Genomic DNA, 20839 nt, shown 5'->3' on the forward strand with positions numbered 1-20839 from the left:
AAAAATGTGCCGCGGCTCAAAAAAGGTTGAACATCACTGGATTACCTCCTTCTGCAAGCTGCTTAGAGAGGGTTGTAAAACACTATGAATCAGTACATAGGTCTAAGTGTTATTGCTATTCTGCAAATTTTATTTTTGGCTCTTTATTCCCTTCAATTTTTTCCCCCTTTAATGACTCATCCCTCCCTTAACATTTCTGATTTTATTCCTAATTTAATTCAATAGCACCTTTGCTTCTTGCCGTGTTAAGAGTACTGACAGTATTGTTCCTAAATATTGGACGAATTATTTCATGCATGGTTTCTTCTTCAGTTCACTCTAGAAAAGTCAGTTGGAATGCAATTTATATGGCTGTAATGTAGATTGGATTTACCTTCCAAAAGTTGCTCTGGCATTCAAGGTAAACACAGCAGATGGTTTAAGGTGTTGCAGACAAGTGTCACATGCTCCTGAGCATTTTATCAATCGAAAGAATTGTAGGCTCCTAATAATTAAAAAAAGCAACCAAAACTGGAAAATGGAAACAGTGCCATCTATTGGACATCTAATGTGCAGCATAATACCTACAAGAGGAAATATACCTACGGTATAATTCTCAGCCAATAGTTGGGCTGACTCCAGTACTGACTCTGGGTCACAGTACTGTATAGCCTAATATTTTTGAATGATGTTAGGCTGCATTGTACCAAGGAAGAAATAGATTGACTCTAATTCCAAAGAGTCTATTTAAAATCAGCATCATTCATCAACAAAACTACTTTCACCTGGTTCAGCAAACTACTGTATATAATTTCACAATAACTATTCAGGATTTTTCACTGTTAAGCCATACTAATTTTATTAACTGCAATTATTACTGTTGTCTTATAGTTAAGCATGTTTTGCTTATTCATGTGGGTCCTTTTCAGAATCCACTTGCTCCAGTAATAGAATATAAAACTTGTGTTCATTTTGTTTCTGAATACTTCTAGCAACTCAACCCAATATATCCACTAGCGAGATATGATGGAAGATGCAGTTGTACCATACTAGTAGCTGGATACCCATGCTTTGCTACGAAACTGAACTTTTTAACATGGACTAGAATGTCTAAACTCCCAGCCCACAGGCCAGATGAGTCACACACTGGCCAAGCCCACTGGCAGTTGGAACACAGTTCTTTTTCGGTGGGGAGGGGGAGCAGAACGTCCAAATCCTTAGCATTAACGTGTCTTAATAATAATAATAATATAAAAAATATATAATGATCTGATGGTCATTTTGAAAATTCCTTTCTTAGCAAGCATCTAGAAGCCAAGAGAAACATACGTGGCAAATTTCAACTTTGTAGGATTTAAAGTTCTGGAGATTTCCTGATTACAGTGTGAGTGGTTTTCGCTTTTATATACTGTATATTTAGATTTGGAAGCCATCCTACTCATTCCTACTTTAATCAGTCAGAGATCCAACAGTGGATTCATATCCTAACCATCTTTCCCCTTCTTTTGCACACAGAGAAAAAAACCTTATCTATTACTATGATTTACATCTGTATACCCCCATGGTGTTAATCAACACAATGTCGCCAGAATGAATTATGGATAAAAGTTTTTAACAAGAACGACATCAAATGTGTACAGTAATCTCAAATAATAAGTGAATTTATGCAGCAGGAATACCTACATTGCTCAGAAGTACCAGGTTTGTAAGGATTGCAATATAATAGACAACAAATGCAAGAATAATCACTCAGAAGCAAGCTCTGCGTAGAGGTTTGTACTACTGTGCATAGGTTTCTACTTTACCAGATTAAAATGGGACTTCAGCAAATTTCTTACACTATTTTTTCAAGTCATTGCTAACATTCAGCTGGCTGATATTGCCAGAAAAAAATTCAGATATTTAGAAGAACATCGAATGAAACACCAGGACTGAGATATAGTGATTTAAATCCTCTAAAAGCCTACAGAGGCTTTTATCCTATCACTCCTGAAGAACCTAACAAATTTCACAGGCTTAAGATAAAAAGAGGAGACAGAGACATCTAAAGAATTAGAAATAGCCACAAACTTTTGGGTTGAGAAGAGATGGGAAGGAAGTGGGGTAGGCATAGAGGAGAAACGTATTTTAGTGATACATACATGCTCTTCTTAGCAAAAACTTAATTTGTATTGGCAAATCAGCAGTCACAACTTAAAAGAAATTATATGAAAGACTTCATGTAAGAAACAATGTTAAAACCTTCTTTTTCCTTTTGTATTTTTTAAAGCCAACTTTAATAATCAGAATGATTTCTTTGAAGAAACTATTCAGCTCAGTTTTAAAGCCTTTTCTAAAACCAAGCACAAAAGTTAGGAATCTAATACTTCTAGCTACGTGCAAAGTTTCTTTTATCTCAGGAGTTAACGGAACTATCAAAAATAAAATAACACTGGCCTCTTCTTTAAGTGACAAATTTCTCAACTTCAGAGTTTCTCTTCCTTGTGCTATTCACATCCTGATCTTGTTTATGTTGCAGATGGCATTAAAATCTATAAGCCTCCCCCCCCCCAACCGCTGTAATCCTTTTAGCCTGGCTTCTTCTGGAATAATTAATTTTCATAGGTAGCCATAGTGATTTACTTTGTCTAAATTTCAAGAGATTACTACATAGTTGTGATAATAGCACATCAGCATTTGAAACTTTCAGTCTTCAGTCTTCTTTTATGTTTTTTCTTTGAAAGACCTATAAACACATGGGAGATCATTTCTGAAATAGAAGAGGGTAACAATCCCTAATACGTCTGTCATTTTTCTATGCTAAGATACATAATATCAAGAATCCCATTTGATTAGTCTAGTGATGCATTTAAACAGATATATTGGTTCCGAAAGTCATATCTAGATGCTTCTAAAAAATTCACAAACGGAATTAGTTCATCTTCTTCCCCAAGCATCAGATAGTGAGAGATAACTCTCCCAAACATAATGGTTCTATTTCAACATCATATTGAATGCTAACTCATAAATTTGTCTTTCACTGTAAATTTGTCAGAACAGATTTAACTACCGTGTTTAAGCTAAAATCCGTAACCACCCATGCGGAATAATCTGAAAAGAGCAGATATGTTTGTGCATAGCCTGCATTGCCCTGTTTAGTGAGGATCATAGATCTTAGTTCTATGATTTTGAAAGAAAAAAAAAAGTTTCACTTTCTCCAAAACACATAATCTACCGCAATTTGGTTTAATTATATTTTCAATGGCTTTTTCTTAAGCTAAAAATCTTCAGTCATTTAAGTTTTTCTTCATAGGGAAGATCCATTAATACACACTCATTTGGTGGTCCAATTTGCATCTTTATAGTCATGTTACTTTTGAGACAGGACAAGCAGAAATGTCTGAGAATAGAACATACAGCTATCTTTCTAAAAAAAAAAAATACTTTCAGCTTTTTATTTTGTCAGTAATTCTGCACTCTCATTATTTATTTATTTAATTTATAGGCCACTCCCCAACGCCTTTCGGACTCTGAGCGGTGATTTTGATTTGATCCAGATCTATTTGAATGCCATTATTCTGTTTTTAGTATATTTTTTCATCCCTTGAATAACGAACTAGTGTGTGTGTGTGTGTGTGTGAGGGAAGAACCTACCGTACAATGTCTTCGGAGAGGGGCGACATACAAATCTAATAAACTAAACTATGTTTCTGTCGAATCAGAAGGTATGAACTAGGGACTGCAACTTGAATACCTTTAGTTCTGAAACCAATGAGGGATAGTTCACTGCTCAAAAAAAATAAAGGGAACACTTAACACAATATAACTCCAAGTAAATCAAACTTCTGTGAAATCCAACTGTCCACTTAGGAAGCAACACTGATTGACAATCCATTTCACAGGCTGTTGTGCACATTCAGCTTTGTACAGAACGAAGTATTCAATGAGAATATTTCATTCATTCAGATCTAGGATGTGTTCCTTTATTTTTTTTGAACAGTATACTGTAATTCAGTTTCTTAGAAGGCATACCTCTTTCTCCTCTTATATAGTGAGGTTTCTATTTTAGGGTTTTGTCTTTGTCTCCCAGGCAAAGACAATTTTTATATATCACGCTGTAGAGTAACGTTATTCAGTTTTTCCTTTCTCATCATTTACATGTCTGGTAAATTTTATATCAGATGGATCGGATTATAACTCACATAGGATTTCTATGGGTTTTACATTTGCTTTCAGGCATGCAGTCCTATGGACGATTACTCCAAATCTTATTCAATGGGACTCATAGAGACACTGTAATCTAGCACCGAATCAGACTCAATTATTTTTAAAAAAAATACTCGTGCGATCCCTGCAAGCAATCTTCCTCCCGGTACCTCTCAACCACACGGCGGTCACCCGCCCGAATGCGGACAGACAAGGCAGCGACCTCTCCAAGCAACAGCGCCAAAAATTCGTATTTCATCAGGGCCTAACTGCGCTTGCGCGGAATCATGACGTCCGTGCGAGGGACAGGGGCAGGATTACCAATCGAAGAGGAATCACCCTCCGTGATATTATGACGTCATTTCTGGTTTCCCAACGGCATACGAAATAGATTTGAAAACCATCGAGTAGCGCCTTTCCCTCTGTTTCCTTCTTGAGAACGCGACACTTCCTAACCGAACGCGAGTCTTTGTCTTAACAACCAATCACCAGGCGCGGAACGCAAGGTGGCTACCTTTTCGCGCCAATGGCAGATGTCCAGGCAAATAGTGTTCCATTGATGCAAATCGGACTAAGAAAGTGAAACTGACGGAGCAGTTGGGAAGTGCGCATGCGTCCTGACACCCCCCTTCATAAATTACAGGCGCGCTCCGGCTTCGGTGCTTCGAGAGGACCGGTGCCGGATTTGCGAAGAAGAGGAGGGGGTCCGCGGGAGAAGGGCCACGCACTTGGCGGGGTTTGCCCAACGGTCATTTCGACAGAACCTTGTCCAAGTAAGGGTACATGGAAGGACGCGCGGCAGCGGGAGACTCCCTTCGTGGACACCCCCCACCCTACCCCAAATACCCTCGCCGAAAGGTGTTGGGGAACGGGTTTGGCTCGGGAGGAGGGAGAGGGGGAATCCAAAATGACCCGGGAATAATCCAAAAAGAGATGGGCTGCAAGGGAGCTCCGTCCTCATTCCCAGTTGCATTTTGGTTCCAGCCAGTGGCGGGTGAAGGGCATTTCCTTCTTGTTGTGGGGCGAGAGGCAAGAGGTGATGTCTGCCGTTGATCTCCAGGCGGGATCCTCCAGGCCCGTCATCCTAGCTAGCCCCACCTAAGATGGGGGAGAAAAGGCGGTGCCTGCCGGTGGTCGCCTTGGTAAGGGCTTTTGGGTGAGGGAAGAAGGGGCTAAGGAAAAAAAAAACGGCTTGGAGGAGCAGCCTCCCGCCCCCCCTCGCGCCCCGTGCACTGACAAATCTTGGTCCCCCCCCCCCTTGGTACATGCTGGTTTGTTTGTTTTCTTTCAGTGCCCCCTTTGGCACTGGTACCCCTAAGTATGTGTTTAGTCGGCTTAATGGTTAATAGCATTTAGACTTATATACCGCTTCCTAGTGCTTTTACAGCCCTCTCTAAGCGAGTTTACAGAATCGGCTTATTGCCCCCAACAATCTGGCTCTTCATTTAACCCATATCGGAAAGGTGGAAGGTTGAGTCAATCTTGAGCCGGTGGTGAGATTTGAACTGCTGATCTGCAGCTAGCTGAAGTAGCCTACAGTGGTGCATTCTAATCATTGCTCCATCCCACAATCTGTTTAGTATGCAACTCTCCCAGTTGTGCTAAGGCACCTAGGCAGAGAGAGAGAGAGATGAGTTCCCTTGAAGTTTGCATCCTGATGGGTCAGAATTAAACCTGAGATCTAACCTCTGGAATGAAATAAACCAGCTTTCCCCCCCTTTTCTTCTGGCATATTTATTGGCCGTTGGGTTGCGCTCCAGGATTGGAGCTGGTTGCCTGCCTGGTAAGGAGGGAAGTGGAAATGCTCTTTTTTGTTTTTATAGGAAAGAATGAAAAACAAGCTTCCATCTTTCTTTCTTTTTTTCTTTACAAAGAAAATTTTCTCAGCAAGAGAAAGATTTGATTTAAAGCAAGGAAACCTTTGTTTTTTTGTGGGATGGGGATAGATTTAAGAAGGATTAAGGTTCTTTTGGCCCCTAAATGCCTTTTTGAGACATTCTGAGGTGGGGAATTGCCTAAACCAAGCAACCAAATTGACCAAGGAACACAAAAAGGAGCAGATTTTCAATATTTTTCATTGATTGTAATAGGGGTGATGTATTTAGACACTGCCATAATATAATAATATAAGCATTTAATTCCATTTACATGACCCTCAGCAGATGGCTGAAATATCAATGTTGGAAGTTAATCAGAGTTGGAATTAGTTAATACTTGGGTGGGAATACTAAGGAATACTAGGAGAAATAGTGCTATAAGACTAGACAGGAAAATTCAGAAAATATGTAGTTTGCTTTTGATCATTGTCCAGAAGATTATATAGACATGCTTGTGAAATCACAGGAGTTGAAATCGGCCTTGGGGGGAAATTAATTTTAATGAGTTTTCTATCAATCTTTAGTTATTAGAAGCAATCATCCTATGATCCAACAAATGATAGATTCCTATCTTTATAAATCAAACAAAAAAACCCTAGAAAAATTAAAAAGGAAGCTCAAATTCTCTAAAAAAATTATCACATCTCAAACCCCAAGAGACTGAGAAACAAAGCTGTTTTAAACGTGATTAAGAAAATTAAATAAATTGAGAATAGAATTATGATTGGCATGAGACATTTTCATATTATAAAAATATATATTTTTCAGATATTGAAAATTAAACTGACTATAGAAGTTTCAGACAATTCTGAGGGGCTGGGTACCAAACCTAGCTACAGACTACCTAGTAATATCAACAATATAACATACGACCAACTGTTAAATGAAAATAATGATCTAATCCCTAAACAAAACCTCATGGAAAAAGATATTAAAGTGGATTGGTTACACTAGTTACAAATTAAATCAAAATATAATGAAGATAAGAACAAACTAGTCTTTCAAAAAAACAATCTCCTTGATAACATTATTTTCAGCCCACAAAAAAAGCAAATATCAAGCATATACAATCTCCTCCTTCAACACGATACAGTAGAAGAAATAGTTAAAGGAACTAAGATAGCGTGGTCACAAAATTTTGGATATACAATTAATTTAAATGAATGGGAAAAAATTTGGACTGTCAACTACAAACTAACGATGGCAACTTCATATAAGGAAAATCATTACAAAATGTTCTACAGATGGCACCTGCCACTGGCTACACTTGCAAAAATGTATCCAAATTTATCACCACTATGTTGGAAGTGCAGGGAAAAACCAGGCACATATTACCACATCTGGTGGACATGTGAAACCACCCAAAAATATTGGTATAAAATCAAAACTATACTAGAACAAATCACCTCCCAGACCATCCTTGCAAAACCCGAACTATTTTTATTAGGAATCATAAGACAAACTTTTAATAAAGAAAACAGGTATATTATAATTCACATTATTACAGCTGCAAGGATTCTATACGCACAATACTGGAAACAGGAAAAAACCCCAACCGTTTTATCTGTTGATTAAAATAATGGAATGTGCAGAAATGTCCAAGCTAACAATGGAACTACAAAATAAGGATGAGACAGATTTCTACAAAGCATGGGACAAATGGTACCATTGGTTAAAAAAAAGAAATTACTTAAAAATTATTCATCAAGAAAAAAGTCCAACTCAAACGTGTAAAACCAGTAAACTATGACATGAATCATAATATCAAATTGAAATGATCAACACAAATTTTGAATTACAAAAAAACTGAATGAACAAACCCTTAAACCACTGATAAGTGTTGGCACTAGCAACTACGGCAAATACATATGGATAAAACTTCAGAAAAATCAACACCACTTATATGCTTAAACCACAGGCCGCAAAACATGGAAGCCCCAGCACTAACGCAGGCCCTCCACACTCTTCTTACTACTCTTTTTTTTGCTCTATTTTTCTAACCTTCCTCCTCTTGTATTTCTTTCCCTTCTCTCTAAATCCCTTTCCCTTTCTTCCTTTCTCTTTCCCCACTCATGCATACTATATAAGTAAACTATAATCGCTAGAATGTACACTATATACCCTTTATTTTTCTGTACCCTGTTTTTAATGTATATATCCAATAAACATATTTCTAAAATAAAAAAAGAAGTGGTATAACTGACATTTGTTGGCCGTTTAAAAAAAAATACTATATTTTTAGAGGATTTTAACAGGAATAGGAGTAAGAGGCACATGGGGGGCAGTGTACTCCCATTTCCATTATTTTAATCAAAATAGTCAATCCTTTCCCTTACTAAAATTGTGTGTATTTAAGTGCATTTTAAAGATGAGAGTCTGTGTTAGATAATGGTACTCCTGCCTCTTCCAAAATCTGAAGATAACTTGAAATTATGTTGCTGAGATTGAATTGTTTATTGCCAGATTTCAGGAGAGATTCTCTTGGGGAATATGAGTTCACTACCACATCCTTCCAAAGTCGGTGAAATGAGGACCCAGATTGTGGGGGGACAGTACACTCACTCCGTAAGCTGCTTAGAGAGGGCTGTAAAACATTATGAAGCGGTATATAAGTGCTATTGCTATACTAATTCATAGTTCTTTGATTGTTTTAAAGATTATTGTTTCTTTGAATTTGTGACATTTTTGTTTAACAAAATGTAATTAAAGTGTCTCTCCCTTAATTTTGGAATAATTCCCAATCTTTCCCTCACTGAGAATTATACAGCCAGAATTAAATACTACAGGGAACCTTTAATTTTAATTCAGCATTTATATACCAGTTCTTAAACTTGTTGCAGTGACATGAATGGCATTAGTTTTCACTACATTTTGATGGCTAGTTTTTTTGCAGTTATGCATGACGTGAGATAACTTTTATTCAATTTTTGCTTTTAGTTATGGCAAAAAGAAAAGATAGCCAGTTTTCAACGCCAGCATCCCACAAAAAAGCTAGGCAAGAATTCCTGGTTAGCTCTGATGAAGAACTTAATGATGAATGCACACAGCTCCTGATGGAGAGTTATTCAGATTCGCAATTGGTAAGATATAAATGGTAACAATGTAATTGTGAAATTATCTTAAAAGGAAAAATGAAACAGCAGTCTTAAACAAACATAAAAAACCCAATTGATAAGGTGATTAGATATGAAATTAATCATGTTTCAATTTTGTATACATTTTGATTCAGCAGTGAGCAACTTGTGATTCTCCAGATGTTGAACTTAAATCCTAAATATAACTCACCGTTAATCATGCAATCACAGGCATTATGCATTATGATGGTATCAAAGAGCAGGCTCTGTGACTTCATGCTTGAATCCAATGTTGGATATCTGTGTATATGCAAAATAATCACTTTGTTTTAATTAGATATAAGCTGAACTGGAAAAAATGACAGATGATGGCATTAAATGCCAGGATTCAACTGCTGATATTTAATACCATTGTTTTTTGGCTTTAGTTTTTAGCTTTGGCTGCATTAAATTTTAACTAGAAACCTAGACTAAACTGAATTTTGGAAAGTGTATTAATTGGTGTTTGAATGCCATGCTGGGAGGCTAAACATGGAGGCAGCAGGGAAAAATAAAGGCTACATTTTATTAAGGTAAATTTCCTTGGATTACTCTATGGATGTCATTTCCCCCTTTTTCATATTAAAGCTTCATGAAAAACTTCATTTTTCTCTCCCTAACTTTTTGTCACAAGTTGCGAGGATTGCTTTTTTTCATATCAACTAACTGCTGCCAGACTCTGCCCTCATATGCTTAGGAAAAGTGATTGGTCCAAAGTCACTAAGCCAGGTTTTCTGCCTAAGGCCGTACTGGAACTCACAGCCTTGGTTTCAAACCTTAACCACTAGACCTAATTATCTCACATGGAAATTTCATCAACAATTTTAGAAAAAAACTTTAGAGTTATATTCAAGTCTTTTATTGTGGAGCCTCTCATTTTGCGCACTGGCATTAAAAAGGAATCTGAGAAAGGGCAATATAAAATGTTTTTAGACTAGGAATACAATGTTTTTTTCTCAAAAAATGTAAAAATGTTAAAGATTACAGAATCGGCTAAAGGGAGAGTAAAAAAGCTGTAATTTCTCTGTGGTAGTCCTCGAGTTACAAATGGAATGGAATTCATAGCACGAGGATTTGTGGGACTAAATTTTGTACCTTGATTGCGATCACTCCCTCCTTTCGCCTACACATCTGCTAATTGAATGTGAGGCTTATTAAGTGCACATGAGATATTTCAGATTAGGGAAGGCCATGGAGGGGCCTAGTGGTGGAATAGGCCACCAGCTTCAGACTACCCAATGCTTCCCCCGACCCACAGATACCTCATTTTCCTTTGCCTTGGGTCCCCTCAATTGCTGCCCCCACCCCTGTACTGCTGCGCCGGATCACTTACGTCAAGGGTCCCTAAACTTTTTACACGGGGCCAGTTCACTGTCCCTCAGACTGTTGGACGGCCGGACTATTAAAAAAAAATGTATGAACAAATCCCCATGCACACTGCACATACCTTATTTAAAGTAAAAAACAAAATGGGAAAAAATACAATATTTAATATTTATTCTCCCCCCCTCTCTCTTTGTCCTTCTCTCTTTCTATTTCTCTTGCTTGCTTGCTTTCTCTTCTCTCTTTCTCTCACTCACTCTCTTTGTATCTCTCCCTCCTTCTCTCTCCCTCTGTCTCTCCCTTCCTTTCTATCTCTCCTCTTCCTCTCTCCCTCTCTATCTCTCCCTCTTTCTCTCCCTCTCCCCCTTTCTCTCTTTCCTTCTTTCTCTCTCTTTTCTTTCTCTTCTCTTTCTCTCACTCACTCACTCTTTGTATCTCTCCCTATTTATCTACCTTTCTTTCTCTTTCTCTCTCTCCCTTTCTCTCTGTCCCTCTCTTTCTTACTCTCTCTTATCTCTCCTTCTCTCACTCACTCTCTTTGTATCTCTCTTTGTATCTCTCTATCTCTCCCTCTTTCTCTCTCCCTTTCTATCTCTCCTCTCCCTTTCTTTCTCTCTCTCTTGCTTTTTTTCTCTCTTTCTCTCTCACCTCTTTTTTTCTCTCTCTTTCTCTCTCATACACCACGCCGGCAACAGAAAGAGAAAGAGAGAGGTAGAGGTCGGGCGTGTTACCGGGAGGTGGAGGCGGCGTGGGGACGCTGGGTGCCGGGGACACCGGGGAGGGGGTGGACGTGGCCTCTCAGCTGCAGAGCCGAACAGGGACGGAGGCAACGGTGGAGTCCGGCGCTGGGGCCATGCGGAGCCGCTCATCCAGGGGGTTGTGGACCGGCAAACTGCCCTCCGCTCTCTCTCTTTCTCTCCCTGTTGCCGGCGTGGTATATGAGAGAGAAAGAGAGAGAACGGAGGGCAACTTGCCAGTCCACGCCCCCCTGGATGAGCGGCCCCGCATGGCCCCAGCGCCTGGCTCCGCTGTTGCCTCCGCCCCCATTCGGCTCTGCAGCTGAGAGGCAGTAGCCACGTTCACTCCTTTGTCTTCCCTGGCACCCAGCGTCCGGCCCCACGCCGCCTCCACCTCCCGGTAACACACCCGACCTCTACTTGCAGGAACGGGTGCTGGGGCGGCGCAAAGGGGCAAATGTTTCTGTGCGAGGTGGTCACGCAAGCAGCTTAGAAGGAACAATGCCGGCGCGGCCACCTCGCCGCTGACAGCCCTTCCTGGCAGAGCCCTCCCCAACAGCTCCCGCCGCCAGCGCACAGCTCTGCTCGTCCGAAGCCTGGTGTTGAGGCTGGAGAGCGGGCTTCGGGCTCTCGGCTTCAGCTGCCGCCATTGGGCCGTTGTTTTCGCGGCGGCTGCCCTGCGCTTTTTAAATGCGCCGCTTTCCTGCGCTGCTTTCTCAGGCAGCTGGCTTTACTGGCCAGTGCAGGGTGGCTGCTACGACAACAACAATGCCATGGCGTCTGCTGATGCCGAGAGCTGTCAAAGAGGCCCTGAAGGGGGACAGGGCGGTCCCCGCCGCCTGTGTCAGCGGCGAGGTGTGCTTGCCTTGTGCCGTGGGGGGGGGGGGATGGAGGTCAGGGATTTTCAAGCAGCTGCCTTCCCCCCCCCCCACACACTCAGTGGACAGTTTTTCAATTGCATCGCCTTTTCCTGAATTTCGCGTCCACTCACCGTGGAGGAGGAGGTGGAGAGGCAAGGAGGCAGGGAGGAAAGCAGGCCTGCAATTGGCCAATTTATTTCTCGCCTTTAGGGAGAGGAACTGTTGCTGCTCTGCCATAGGGCAGCAACAGTTTCTCTCCCTAAAGGCGAGAAATAAATTGGCCAATTGCAGGCCCGCTTTCCTCCCCGCCCCCTTGCCTCTCCACCTTCTCGCTCAGCAGCCGACCGCGGTGAGTGGACAGGAGATTCGGGAGCTTATTATATTGATCAGTAAAATCTCGTGAGCTGCCACGGGCCGGTTAAAAGACCTCATCGGGCCGCATCCGGCCCGTGGGCCGTAGTTTGGGGACTGCTGACTTACGTAATGAAGAGCTGTCTTCTCTCTAGCCTGTTTCTTTGCCGGCTCCCTCCTTTTTCATCACTGAAGCCTTCCTCAAACAGTTTGGTGGCAAGAAAGGAGGTGCAGCCTTCTGGTTTCCTTTCTCACCGCCAAACCGCTTAAGGACTGCTTCAGTGACAAAAGAGGAGGCCCAGAGGGCTGAACACACCACTCTCGGCCTTCTTCTTGTTGCCAAATTGTTTGAGGAAGCCTTTGGCGATGAAAAAGATGCATAGGGCACCTCTGGCCCTTCCCTATAGCCACCGGAGCACTTGAGGATTGCGTCCCTCGAGGCTTCGGCAGCCCTTTCTAAAAAGCTTTTGCCAGTAGGAACAGAGCTTTGGAGGGAAGGCAAGGTAAGTGGAGGGAAGGCAAGGTAAGTGAATCTCCACAGGCAGAATTCCTGTGAAGACCTGCCGGGGAGGTTGAATAGGCAAGGCAAATGTTGCAGAGATTCTGTGGTTGTTCGTAAGGGTGAACAACTGATGTACTGCAGCATTCGTAATTTTGGGACTTGTTTGTTAATGCTAGGGGGTACTTATTGCATAACGTTAGCTAAAGGATTGCTTGTGGCCCAGGGGTTACCTGTATATGTTGAAAAATAGCAGAGGAGGAACTGTTTCCAAGGTTTTTGCCACAATGGGTATTCTTAAACTCTGTGTTGGTCCTTCTTGCTGGAATACAGCTTTTTTTCACCTCCAAAAAATTAATTCAAGCTTCTGCAGGGAAAGTGAGAGTACAGATAGTCCTTGACATATAGCAAATCATTAATGTTCAAAGTTACAACGGAGCTGAAAAACATGACTTATGACTGTTGTGGCCTACCCATGATTGTTTGATCAAAATTCTGATGCTTGGCAACTGGTTCATGTTTCTGACAGTTAACAGTTTCCTGGGATCATGTAATCACTTGGTGACCATCTGACAAGCAAAGTCAAAGATTCACTTAACAACTACTGCAAGCAAGTCGTAAAATGCTGCAAAACTCACTTAAACAAATGCCTCACTTAGCAACATAAATTTTGGGTTCCATTGGGGTCGTAAGTTGAGGACTGTCTACTGACAAAACACTTTGGCCTTTGCTTCACAGTTTCCTGTATAAGCATAGAGTAACCACTTCTTGTATTACAAATTCATTAAAAATAAATGATATATTGAATTTTGCCTAATACTAATACCAAAGAAATCATTAGCTTTTTAGAGGAGGTCACATACATTCAGTTATTTTAGAAATCTTAGTAACATAGAATTTCAGAACCACTCAAGCATTGTACTGTCAGCATTGTGGGGTTTTGGGGGCTTGTGTAGAAGAAATTTGTAATCAGGATTTATTTTTTTAGCAATTAAAATGTCTTTTTGATGTATTCATAGGCCTCAGGGGATGTTGGGATAATTGAAAGTATCCAGCTGAAGAACTTTATGTGCCACTCAATGTTGGGGCCATTCAAATTTGGACCCAACGTCAATTTTGTAGTTGGAAACAATGGAAGTAAGTTGTAATTCTTTAATCAAAAGCAATGTTATGCTGTTAGCTTTTTATTTGTAGGCATGAAGAAAATTTGTAAACCATTTGCTTCAATTTGAATCTTTAATAATGCTGCATTTGAAAATTCAAAGTTGGCTGTGCTTTAAGAGAACGTGTCTTGAAACGGTTTGCTTTGCTCTATTGGACTAACAGTATTTTGAATATTTCGTTCATAAGAAAAAACAGAAGTATTTTGATCCCTGATTTTCTATCTAAGGCATGGGTGTCCAACTTTTTGGCTTGCCTGGACTACATTGAATGAAGAGGAATTGTATTGAGCTGCATATCAAATACTAAATGTAGTTTGTGTCTTAATATCTTTATTATGTGAGGCTACATTACTAACTGTCCAGGGCCACCTACAGTTGTTGGGCTGCGGGTTGGACGCGCCTGATTTAAGGACAACAACAACAACAACAACAACAATAATTATTATTATTATTATTTATTAGATTTGTATGCCGCCCCTCTCCAAAGACTCGTTGAAATGATAGTGCTATCAATCTGCCAACTACTGGAAAGATTGATGAAAGGGGCAACTTGAAATAATTAGAGAAACCCATACAGATTGAACCTGGCAGATGTAATGCACAAAATAACAAATAACTGTCTGTTCTTACATTGAAGTGCTAGAGCCAGTGGATAAGCTTTCTTCAGTGAGTTGCTCATTTCATGCATGATTCCAAGATCCCTTACAAATTTGTTATTCTGATTTTGGCACTGCTGTTTCCAGACCAAAAGTGTCCTGTCCAACCAGGTGGAGCTTATGGGCATTACATTTGATGCTTATGGTTGTACCTGATATGCCTTTGCATACTAGTGTCATTGTTCATGACCACTATGAAATCATGGTCAGATTTTTAATGACTAGAGAGAGATGTTCAACATGTCACAACATTCTTCTGCCCAGTCAGTCACGGCCAGCACCTTGACATTGTGAAATGTCACATAGCAGCAATGTGATGTGGCGAGTTTGACACCCATGTTTTAGAGGCTGTTGCTTGCAGCAGTCAAAGCACTTTTCCTTCAGTACCTTTTGTGCTAAAGGCAATTCATGAAAAGTTCAGCTAATTGGGGCAAATATGTGGATGAATCAGTAGAATCCTGTACCCTCCACCCTATTGAAGTTTGTATCTCGTCTTTGCATCATCCCACCACTTACCCCAATGGTTACTTCAGCTACTGAGCAGCCAGTCTGATTTTCTTGAGAGCACCCGAGCTGTTGTTTGGCATGAATTCCTTAAAGGATATTTGAATGATGCCCAAGCTTCATTATTTCTGAGCCTGAAAGATACTTAATCTTCCAGGCAAGCACTTCTACCCCTGCGCTTGGCTTCAGGGATTGTCCTGAATTACTGTATTTTTCAGAGTATAAAACACACCTTCTTCCCCCCTAAAAGGTGCATCTTATACACTAAATGCAACCATTTTTGTGGTCCCAAGTGACACCCCCCCCCCCCCCGCCTGCAGATAGCTCTTGGGTGCTGGGGGATGGCAAAAATGCCCCTGTTTTGGCAAAAAAATGGGGTGTTTTTCTCCTGTTTTTTCACCAAAATGGAGTGTCCAAAGAGTCTAGGGAGCCTGCAGAGAGATCCTGAGGACTGGGAGAAGGCAAAAATGCCTCAATGTTTGTAAAAAAAATGGGTGAAAAATGACCCATTTTTCACAAAAATGAGGGCATTTTTGCTAGCACCCAGAAGCTCCCTGCAGGCTTTTCAGACCTTTTGCCTACCCGATTTTTGCCAAAAAACGGCCTGGATTTTGCAAAAATGGGGCTGTTTTTGCCTTCTAGTTACCCCATCTAACTGGACTGGAAGAGGAATTCTGGGATTTGAAGTCCACTAATCTTAAAGCTGGCACATTTGAAGACCCCTGGTTTGGGGATTAGGGGTGCAAGGCTCTTCAATCCTGGCAGGTTTAAGATTTGTGGACTACAGCCCCCATTCTTGAGCTAGTTTGACTGGAGGAGGAATTATAGGAGTTGAAGTCCATGAGTCTTAAAGCTGTCAAGTTTGAAGTTTGTAAAAAGTGTAGGTGGCTGTAAAAGTATTCTGCTACACTGGTATTTTATTAAATAATATATTACTACACCATTTGGTTCAGAATATCTTTTTCCTTGTTTTCCACCTGTAAAATCTAGGTGTGTCTTATACTCCAAAAAATAGAGTACAGGTACTAAGAAAATGGAGCAATGAATAATTCCTACTGCTGTTTTAGATCAGAGGTCTTCAAACTTGGCAACTCACACATCTCCTTCCTCACATGACCGATCAGATCTCACAGAATTGGCCTCCTCTGGGTCCTGTCGGCCAAACAATGTCGGCTGATGGGATCGCAGGGTATTATCTGTGGGGGCTCCAGCCCTCTGGAACCAACTTCCCCTGGAGATTGGCACTGCCCCCATCCTCCTAGCCTTTCAAAAGGCTTTAAAAGATGGCTTTGCTGCCAGTCCTGGGGCTGTTGAGTAACAACAAACAGCTCTAGCCTGATGGGATGAATGATGGATGGATGAATATTTTTAAATTTTTGGAGTTTTATTGATTGTATATTGTATATTTTTTTTAATTGTTGTACATCGCCCTGAGTCCATTTGGAGAAGGGCGGCTTATAAATCTAAGAAATTAAATTAACTTTAAGATTTGTTGACTTCAACTCTCAGAATTCCAGGAGTTGAAGTCCATAAGTCTTAAAGTTGCCAAGTTTGGGGATCCCTATTTTAGATTGTGTTGGAGAATTTTACCATTTACCATGAAAACTTTACCAGTTTTCAGCATTAGTCATTTTGTTACTAAGTCAAGTATTTTAGCCGTAGTCATTCTCTCCATTTATTAGTCTACAATTTTTCTGACATCCCCTCTTCCTGTTTTTCTCAATAGTTTGTTTGAAAAGTCCCCCCCCCCCCCCAATAATGAGGATGGGCTGGATGAATGGTTGAGGGTTGGACTAAAGACAAGTTTATATTTTAAAAAAAAATAAACCCGAAGTCTCCGTGGTTACAGTAAGCAACATAGCAGATGTTTCACTTGGTTCCATTTATATGCATTGCTTTTTTTTCAGGTGGAAAAAGTGCTGTGCTAACTGCCCTGATTGTAGGCCTTGGAGGAAAAGCCACAGTGACAAACCGAGGATCATCCTTGAAAGTATTTGTGAAAGATGGACAGAGGTTAGTGAATTTCAGCAACAGCAGTACTAAGTGTGAGAAGGGATTTCTGGTCTTTTAGTTAAAAAAACTCATTTTTTTAGGCTGATTTGCAGCGCCAGATTTGGGGAAGATACATCTAGAGCAGTGATGGTGAACCTTTTTTGGTTCGCGTGCCAAAAGGGTCTGTGTGTGTGTAATAATAATAATAATAATAATAATAATAATAATAATAATAATAATAATAATTTATTAGACTTGTATGCCGCCCCTCTCTGAAGACTCGGGGCGGCTCACAACAATGAAACAATACAGATACAAATCTAATAATTAAAAACTGTAACTAAAACCCATTACTTTAAAAAACAATCGATATTTCACAATCAGTCCACACATAATGGCAGAGCACATGCCTACACCCCTTCCCCCCATGCATGTGCACTGCTTCTGCTGCCTTTGCGTATGCGCCCAATGCCCCTTTGCGTGCACACAGGACTCACTGAAGCGTGGGACAGTGAAAAAACAGGCAAACAGACAAACTGGAAGTTGGAAAAACGGATTTCTGGTTTGCGCGCTGTGCTGGTTTTTTTGGTTTTTTTTGCACTGGGGAGGGTTTAGGGAAGCTTCCTAAAGCCCCAGAGTGAAAAAAACAGCCCAATGGCCAAACCGGAAATTCAGAAAACACACTTCCAGTTTGCATGTTAGGCTGTTTTTCGCACTCCGAAGCTTCCCTGAACCCTCCAGAGTGTAAAAAACAGCACAATGGGAAAAACGGAAGTCTGTTTTTCCAAACTTCTAGTTTGCCCATTGTGCAGTTTTTTTCACTCTGGGGCTTCAGGGAAGCTTACCTAAAGTGTCCGGTGGGAGAAATGGCCTTCCCAAAGGCCGAAAATCAGCTGGCCAGCACCAGCATGTGCGCTGGAGCTGACATTGGGCAATGCCTCACATGCCCTCTGATATGGCTCCACGTGCCACAGGTTCGTAATCCCAGATCTAGAGTCTCTTAGGTGAACTGCACAATACAAATATGTGATGATCACATAAATAAATTTTAATTATACAGTAAACTAATTTATTTTGAAGCCACTTTGCTGTGCTGCATAGAAAAATTTTGGCAAAGGAAAGACCATACTGTCTCAGCTATTGCGAGTACTAGACAACTCTGGGTATGAGAAGGTTAGGTTCCAGGCTTGGAAAAGTTGCAGATTACCATTAGCTAATCAATAGATCAGTAGAACCTTTGAAGTGGATAGTATTACTTTTGGATGGAGGACGTATACTTTCCTCCTGATTAATTTTTGCTTGATTCTGTGTCTCATTAGAACACTCTGTTCTATTCAGGACATGGAGTAATCTTAAAACAGGAATGAAAATTCCCATTTAACGTTAGGAAAGATGCTTTAAATGAGATCAGTTGGAAAGTGGAACCAGTTACCTAGGATGGTGGTTGCTGAATGTTTTCAACCAAAGACTGGATAGTCCCTTGCTGGAAATAATTTAATTTGAATTTGTAATTGAGCAGGTGTTTGCACTAGATGGTATTGTGTGTGTGTGATGCTGTAGTCTGAAGTTATAGTCCAGAGGTCCCCAAACGTGGCAGCTTTAAGACTTGTGGACTTCAACCCCCAGAATTCTGGGAATTAAAGTCCACAAGTCTTAAAAGTTGCCAAGTTTGAAGACCTCTGTTATAGTCCTTAAAAACTCAATCTTATTTTGTAATAAATAATGAATGGCTAGAACCCCATTCTTAATTTTGAGATCCTACATTCCCTGGGACAAAATTCATCTCCCTGCAGACAATTAGTTTTGCCATGTGGAGAAATGCAGGATAGGAGGAATCATTTGTACATGCTTCCTCAGTTTGTTTTTAGATTCTGCGAGCATTTCAGCCATCTGAAGAAAAGTTAAGATTGCTTCCTTCAATTCAGGATTGAATGATGTGAGAAAATGGATAGGGGATGTCAGGAATTAAAAATCCTGAGAATTATATCTTAATGCAGAAGGTAGGCCTCTGTTGAGAATGTTGAGTCATTCTGAGGCAGTTGAGTACAGCATCCTAGTAATTATGTAAATAATATTTAACTATGCAAGAGCTCTCTGTTCTCTATTCTCTGTTTGCTGTGCTTTGTTGCTGTTCATGAAAGGTGTGCTGTGAAGAAGCTGTATTGCTGTATAAGTTGGTTCTTGTGAGTTATTGTAATTGAGATAGTTGCAGTGAGATACTAGTGTAATGTATGTATAGTAAAGTAGAATACATTTAGTAGTGTAAATAAGAAGTAAATATATTTTTCCAAAACTTCCTACTGCTGCTGTGTTTCATTGGAGTCTTCAACTCCATATCTACTGGTCTGTGGCTGGCTGGTTGGGTTGGTTAGCTGCTTGGGCTGGCTAGTTTCTGCAAATGCAGCTCTGATAGGCGAAACTATTCTCCACAGCTTTATTCCAGTTAATTGTCTCTGGCTTCTGTTACTAGGCGGCAAAATTTTCAGCTAAGATATGCTCTGGATTCAGTCCACCATAGCTATTATAGCATTGGCTGTGTTCTTAATAGGGAATTGCGGTGTGGATTTCTGTTGTGTTGCTATAAATATTCAGTCTTTTATATTTCGTATGCCAGCATTGTCTTTTGAAGTGGCTAATACTCAGCTCTTTTGATATTTAACATCTGCTTTACTCTTCTACAGGTAAGTAAACTGGCTACCCTACGTAGATACAAACGGTTAAGAAAAGCATCTTATTTTATTTTTAACTCAATACTTTGGTCAGTTCGACAGTCACATGAGCCTTGCAGTTGCCTTTGTGCTTCTTTCTCTGTATTGCTTTCATTTATATGACTGATATTCAGTTGGATGCTTGAGCTGAGTTAAAAGATGGGAACCAGGCTCAAATGTGCAGTTGATAAGTAAGGGCTCTTGGTTGCCTTTTAAAAGCTTTAGCAATATAAGTTTCCTAAACTAAGATCAGTGCAGTTGTTGAAAATTATGTTGTGACCATTTAAAGTACTGTTAGTATAAATGAGAAGCCTCTCAATGGCAAATCATGTTGTGCTTCAGTTCTGCAGATGTTTCAATCACTCTGCGAAATCGAGGTGAAGATGCATTTAAACCAGAGCAATATGGTGACAGTATTACTGTAAACCAGCACATAACCTCAGAAGGGCATCGTAGTTACAAGCTGAAAAGCAATGCAGGTTTGTTTATATTTTACTTTCAATTTTGAAAATCTTTAGAAAATAAAGTTAAGTTGTACAGATAGATATTAATTAAAGATCATTTGTTCAATGACCTTGGCCAATTGCACCATTCCCTCGATCATGTGATCTTGGCAACTGGCTCTCTCTAGTCTTACAGCATCCCATAGTCATGTGATAGCCATTTGCAATCTTCTATGCTGATTTCCCACAAGCAAAGTCAACGGAGAAGCCATCAGGGAAAGTCGCTCCCACATTTTTTTCTTCCTAGGACCCTGCTACAGAGCATGAGATAATACCACAGCATCTATCCCCAGCCCACACACATTCTGTTTTTACCTACTCTCTGGCTGTTTGTGAACTGCCTTGGAGTTGCATCTTCTAGCCAGCTTCCCCATTGCTTGTTGGAAGCT

At 40.5% G+C, this 20839-nt stretch overlaps 2 protein-coding genes across 6 annotated transcripts in view; one reads left to right on the forward strand and one right to left on the reverse strand.

Annotated features, from left to right (window-relative positions):
- Positions 1–4437, reverse strand: part of GEN1 (GEN1 Holliday junction 5' flap endonuclease) — a 31248-nt gene extending 26811 nt beyond the window's left edge. For 2 of the 3 annotated variants that reach the window (XM_070732854.1, XM_070732853.1), the window contains exon 1: positions 374–463. The gene's annotated coding sequence lies outside the window, so the exon portion shown is untranslated. Of the gene's footprint in view, positions 1–373; positions 485–4160 lie in introns of those variants that run through there. The other variant, XM_070732852.1, reaches the window with a different exon arrangement.
- Positions 4404–20839, forward strand: part of SMC6 (structural maintenance of chromosomes 6) — a 51525-nt gene continuing 35089 nt past the window's right edge. For 2 of the 3 annotated variants that reach the window (XM_070732849.1, XM_070732850.1), the window contains exons 1-5: positions 4467–4937; positions 8979–9121; positions 13944–14061; positions 17155–17260; positions 20290–20426. In XM_070732849.1, coding sequence (XP_070588950.1) covers positions 4775–4937; positions 8979–9121; positions 13944–14061; positions 17155–17260; positions 20290–20426 — 667 coding nt within the window. In that variant the 5' untranslated portion in view covers positions 4467–4774. Of the gene's footprint in view, positions 4938–8978; positions 9122–13943; positions 14062–17154; positions 17261–20289; positions 20427–20839 lie in introns of all 3 variants that reach the window. The other variant, XM_070732851.1, reaches the window with a different exon arrangement.

Source organism: Erythrolamprus reginae, chromosome 1, assembly GCF_031021105.1.
Source record: "Erythrolamprus reginae isolate rEryReg1 chromosome 1, rEryReg1.hap1, whole genome shotgun sequence".
Classification (NCBI taxonomy): Eukaryota; Metazoa; Chordata; class Lepidosauria; order Squamata; family Dipsadidae; genus Erythrolamprus; species Erythrolamprus reginae.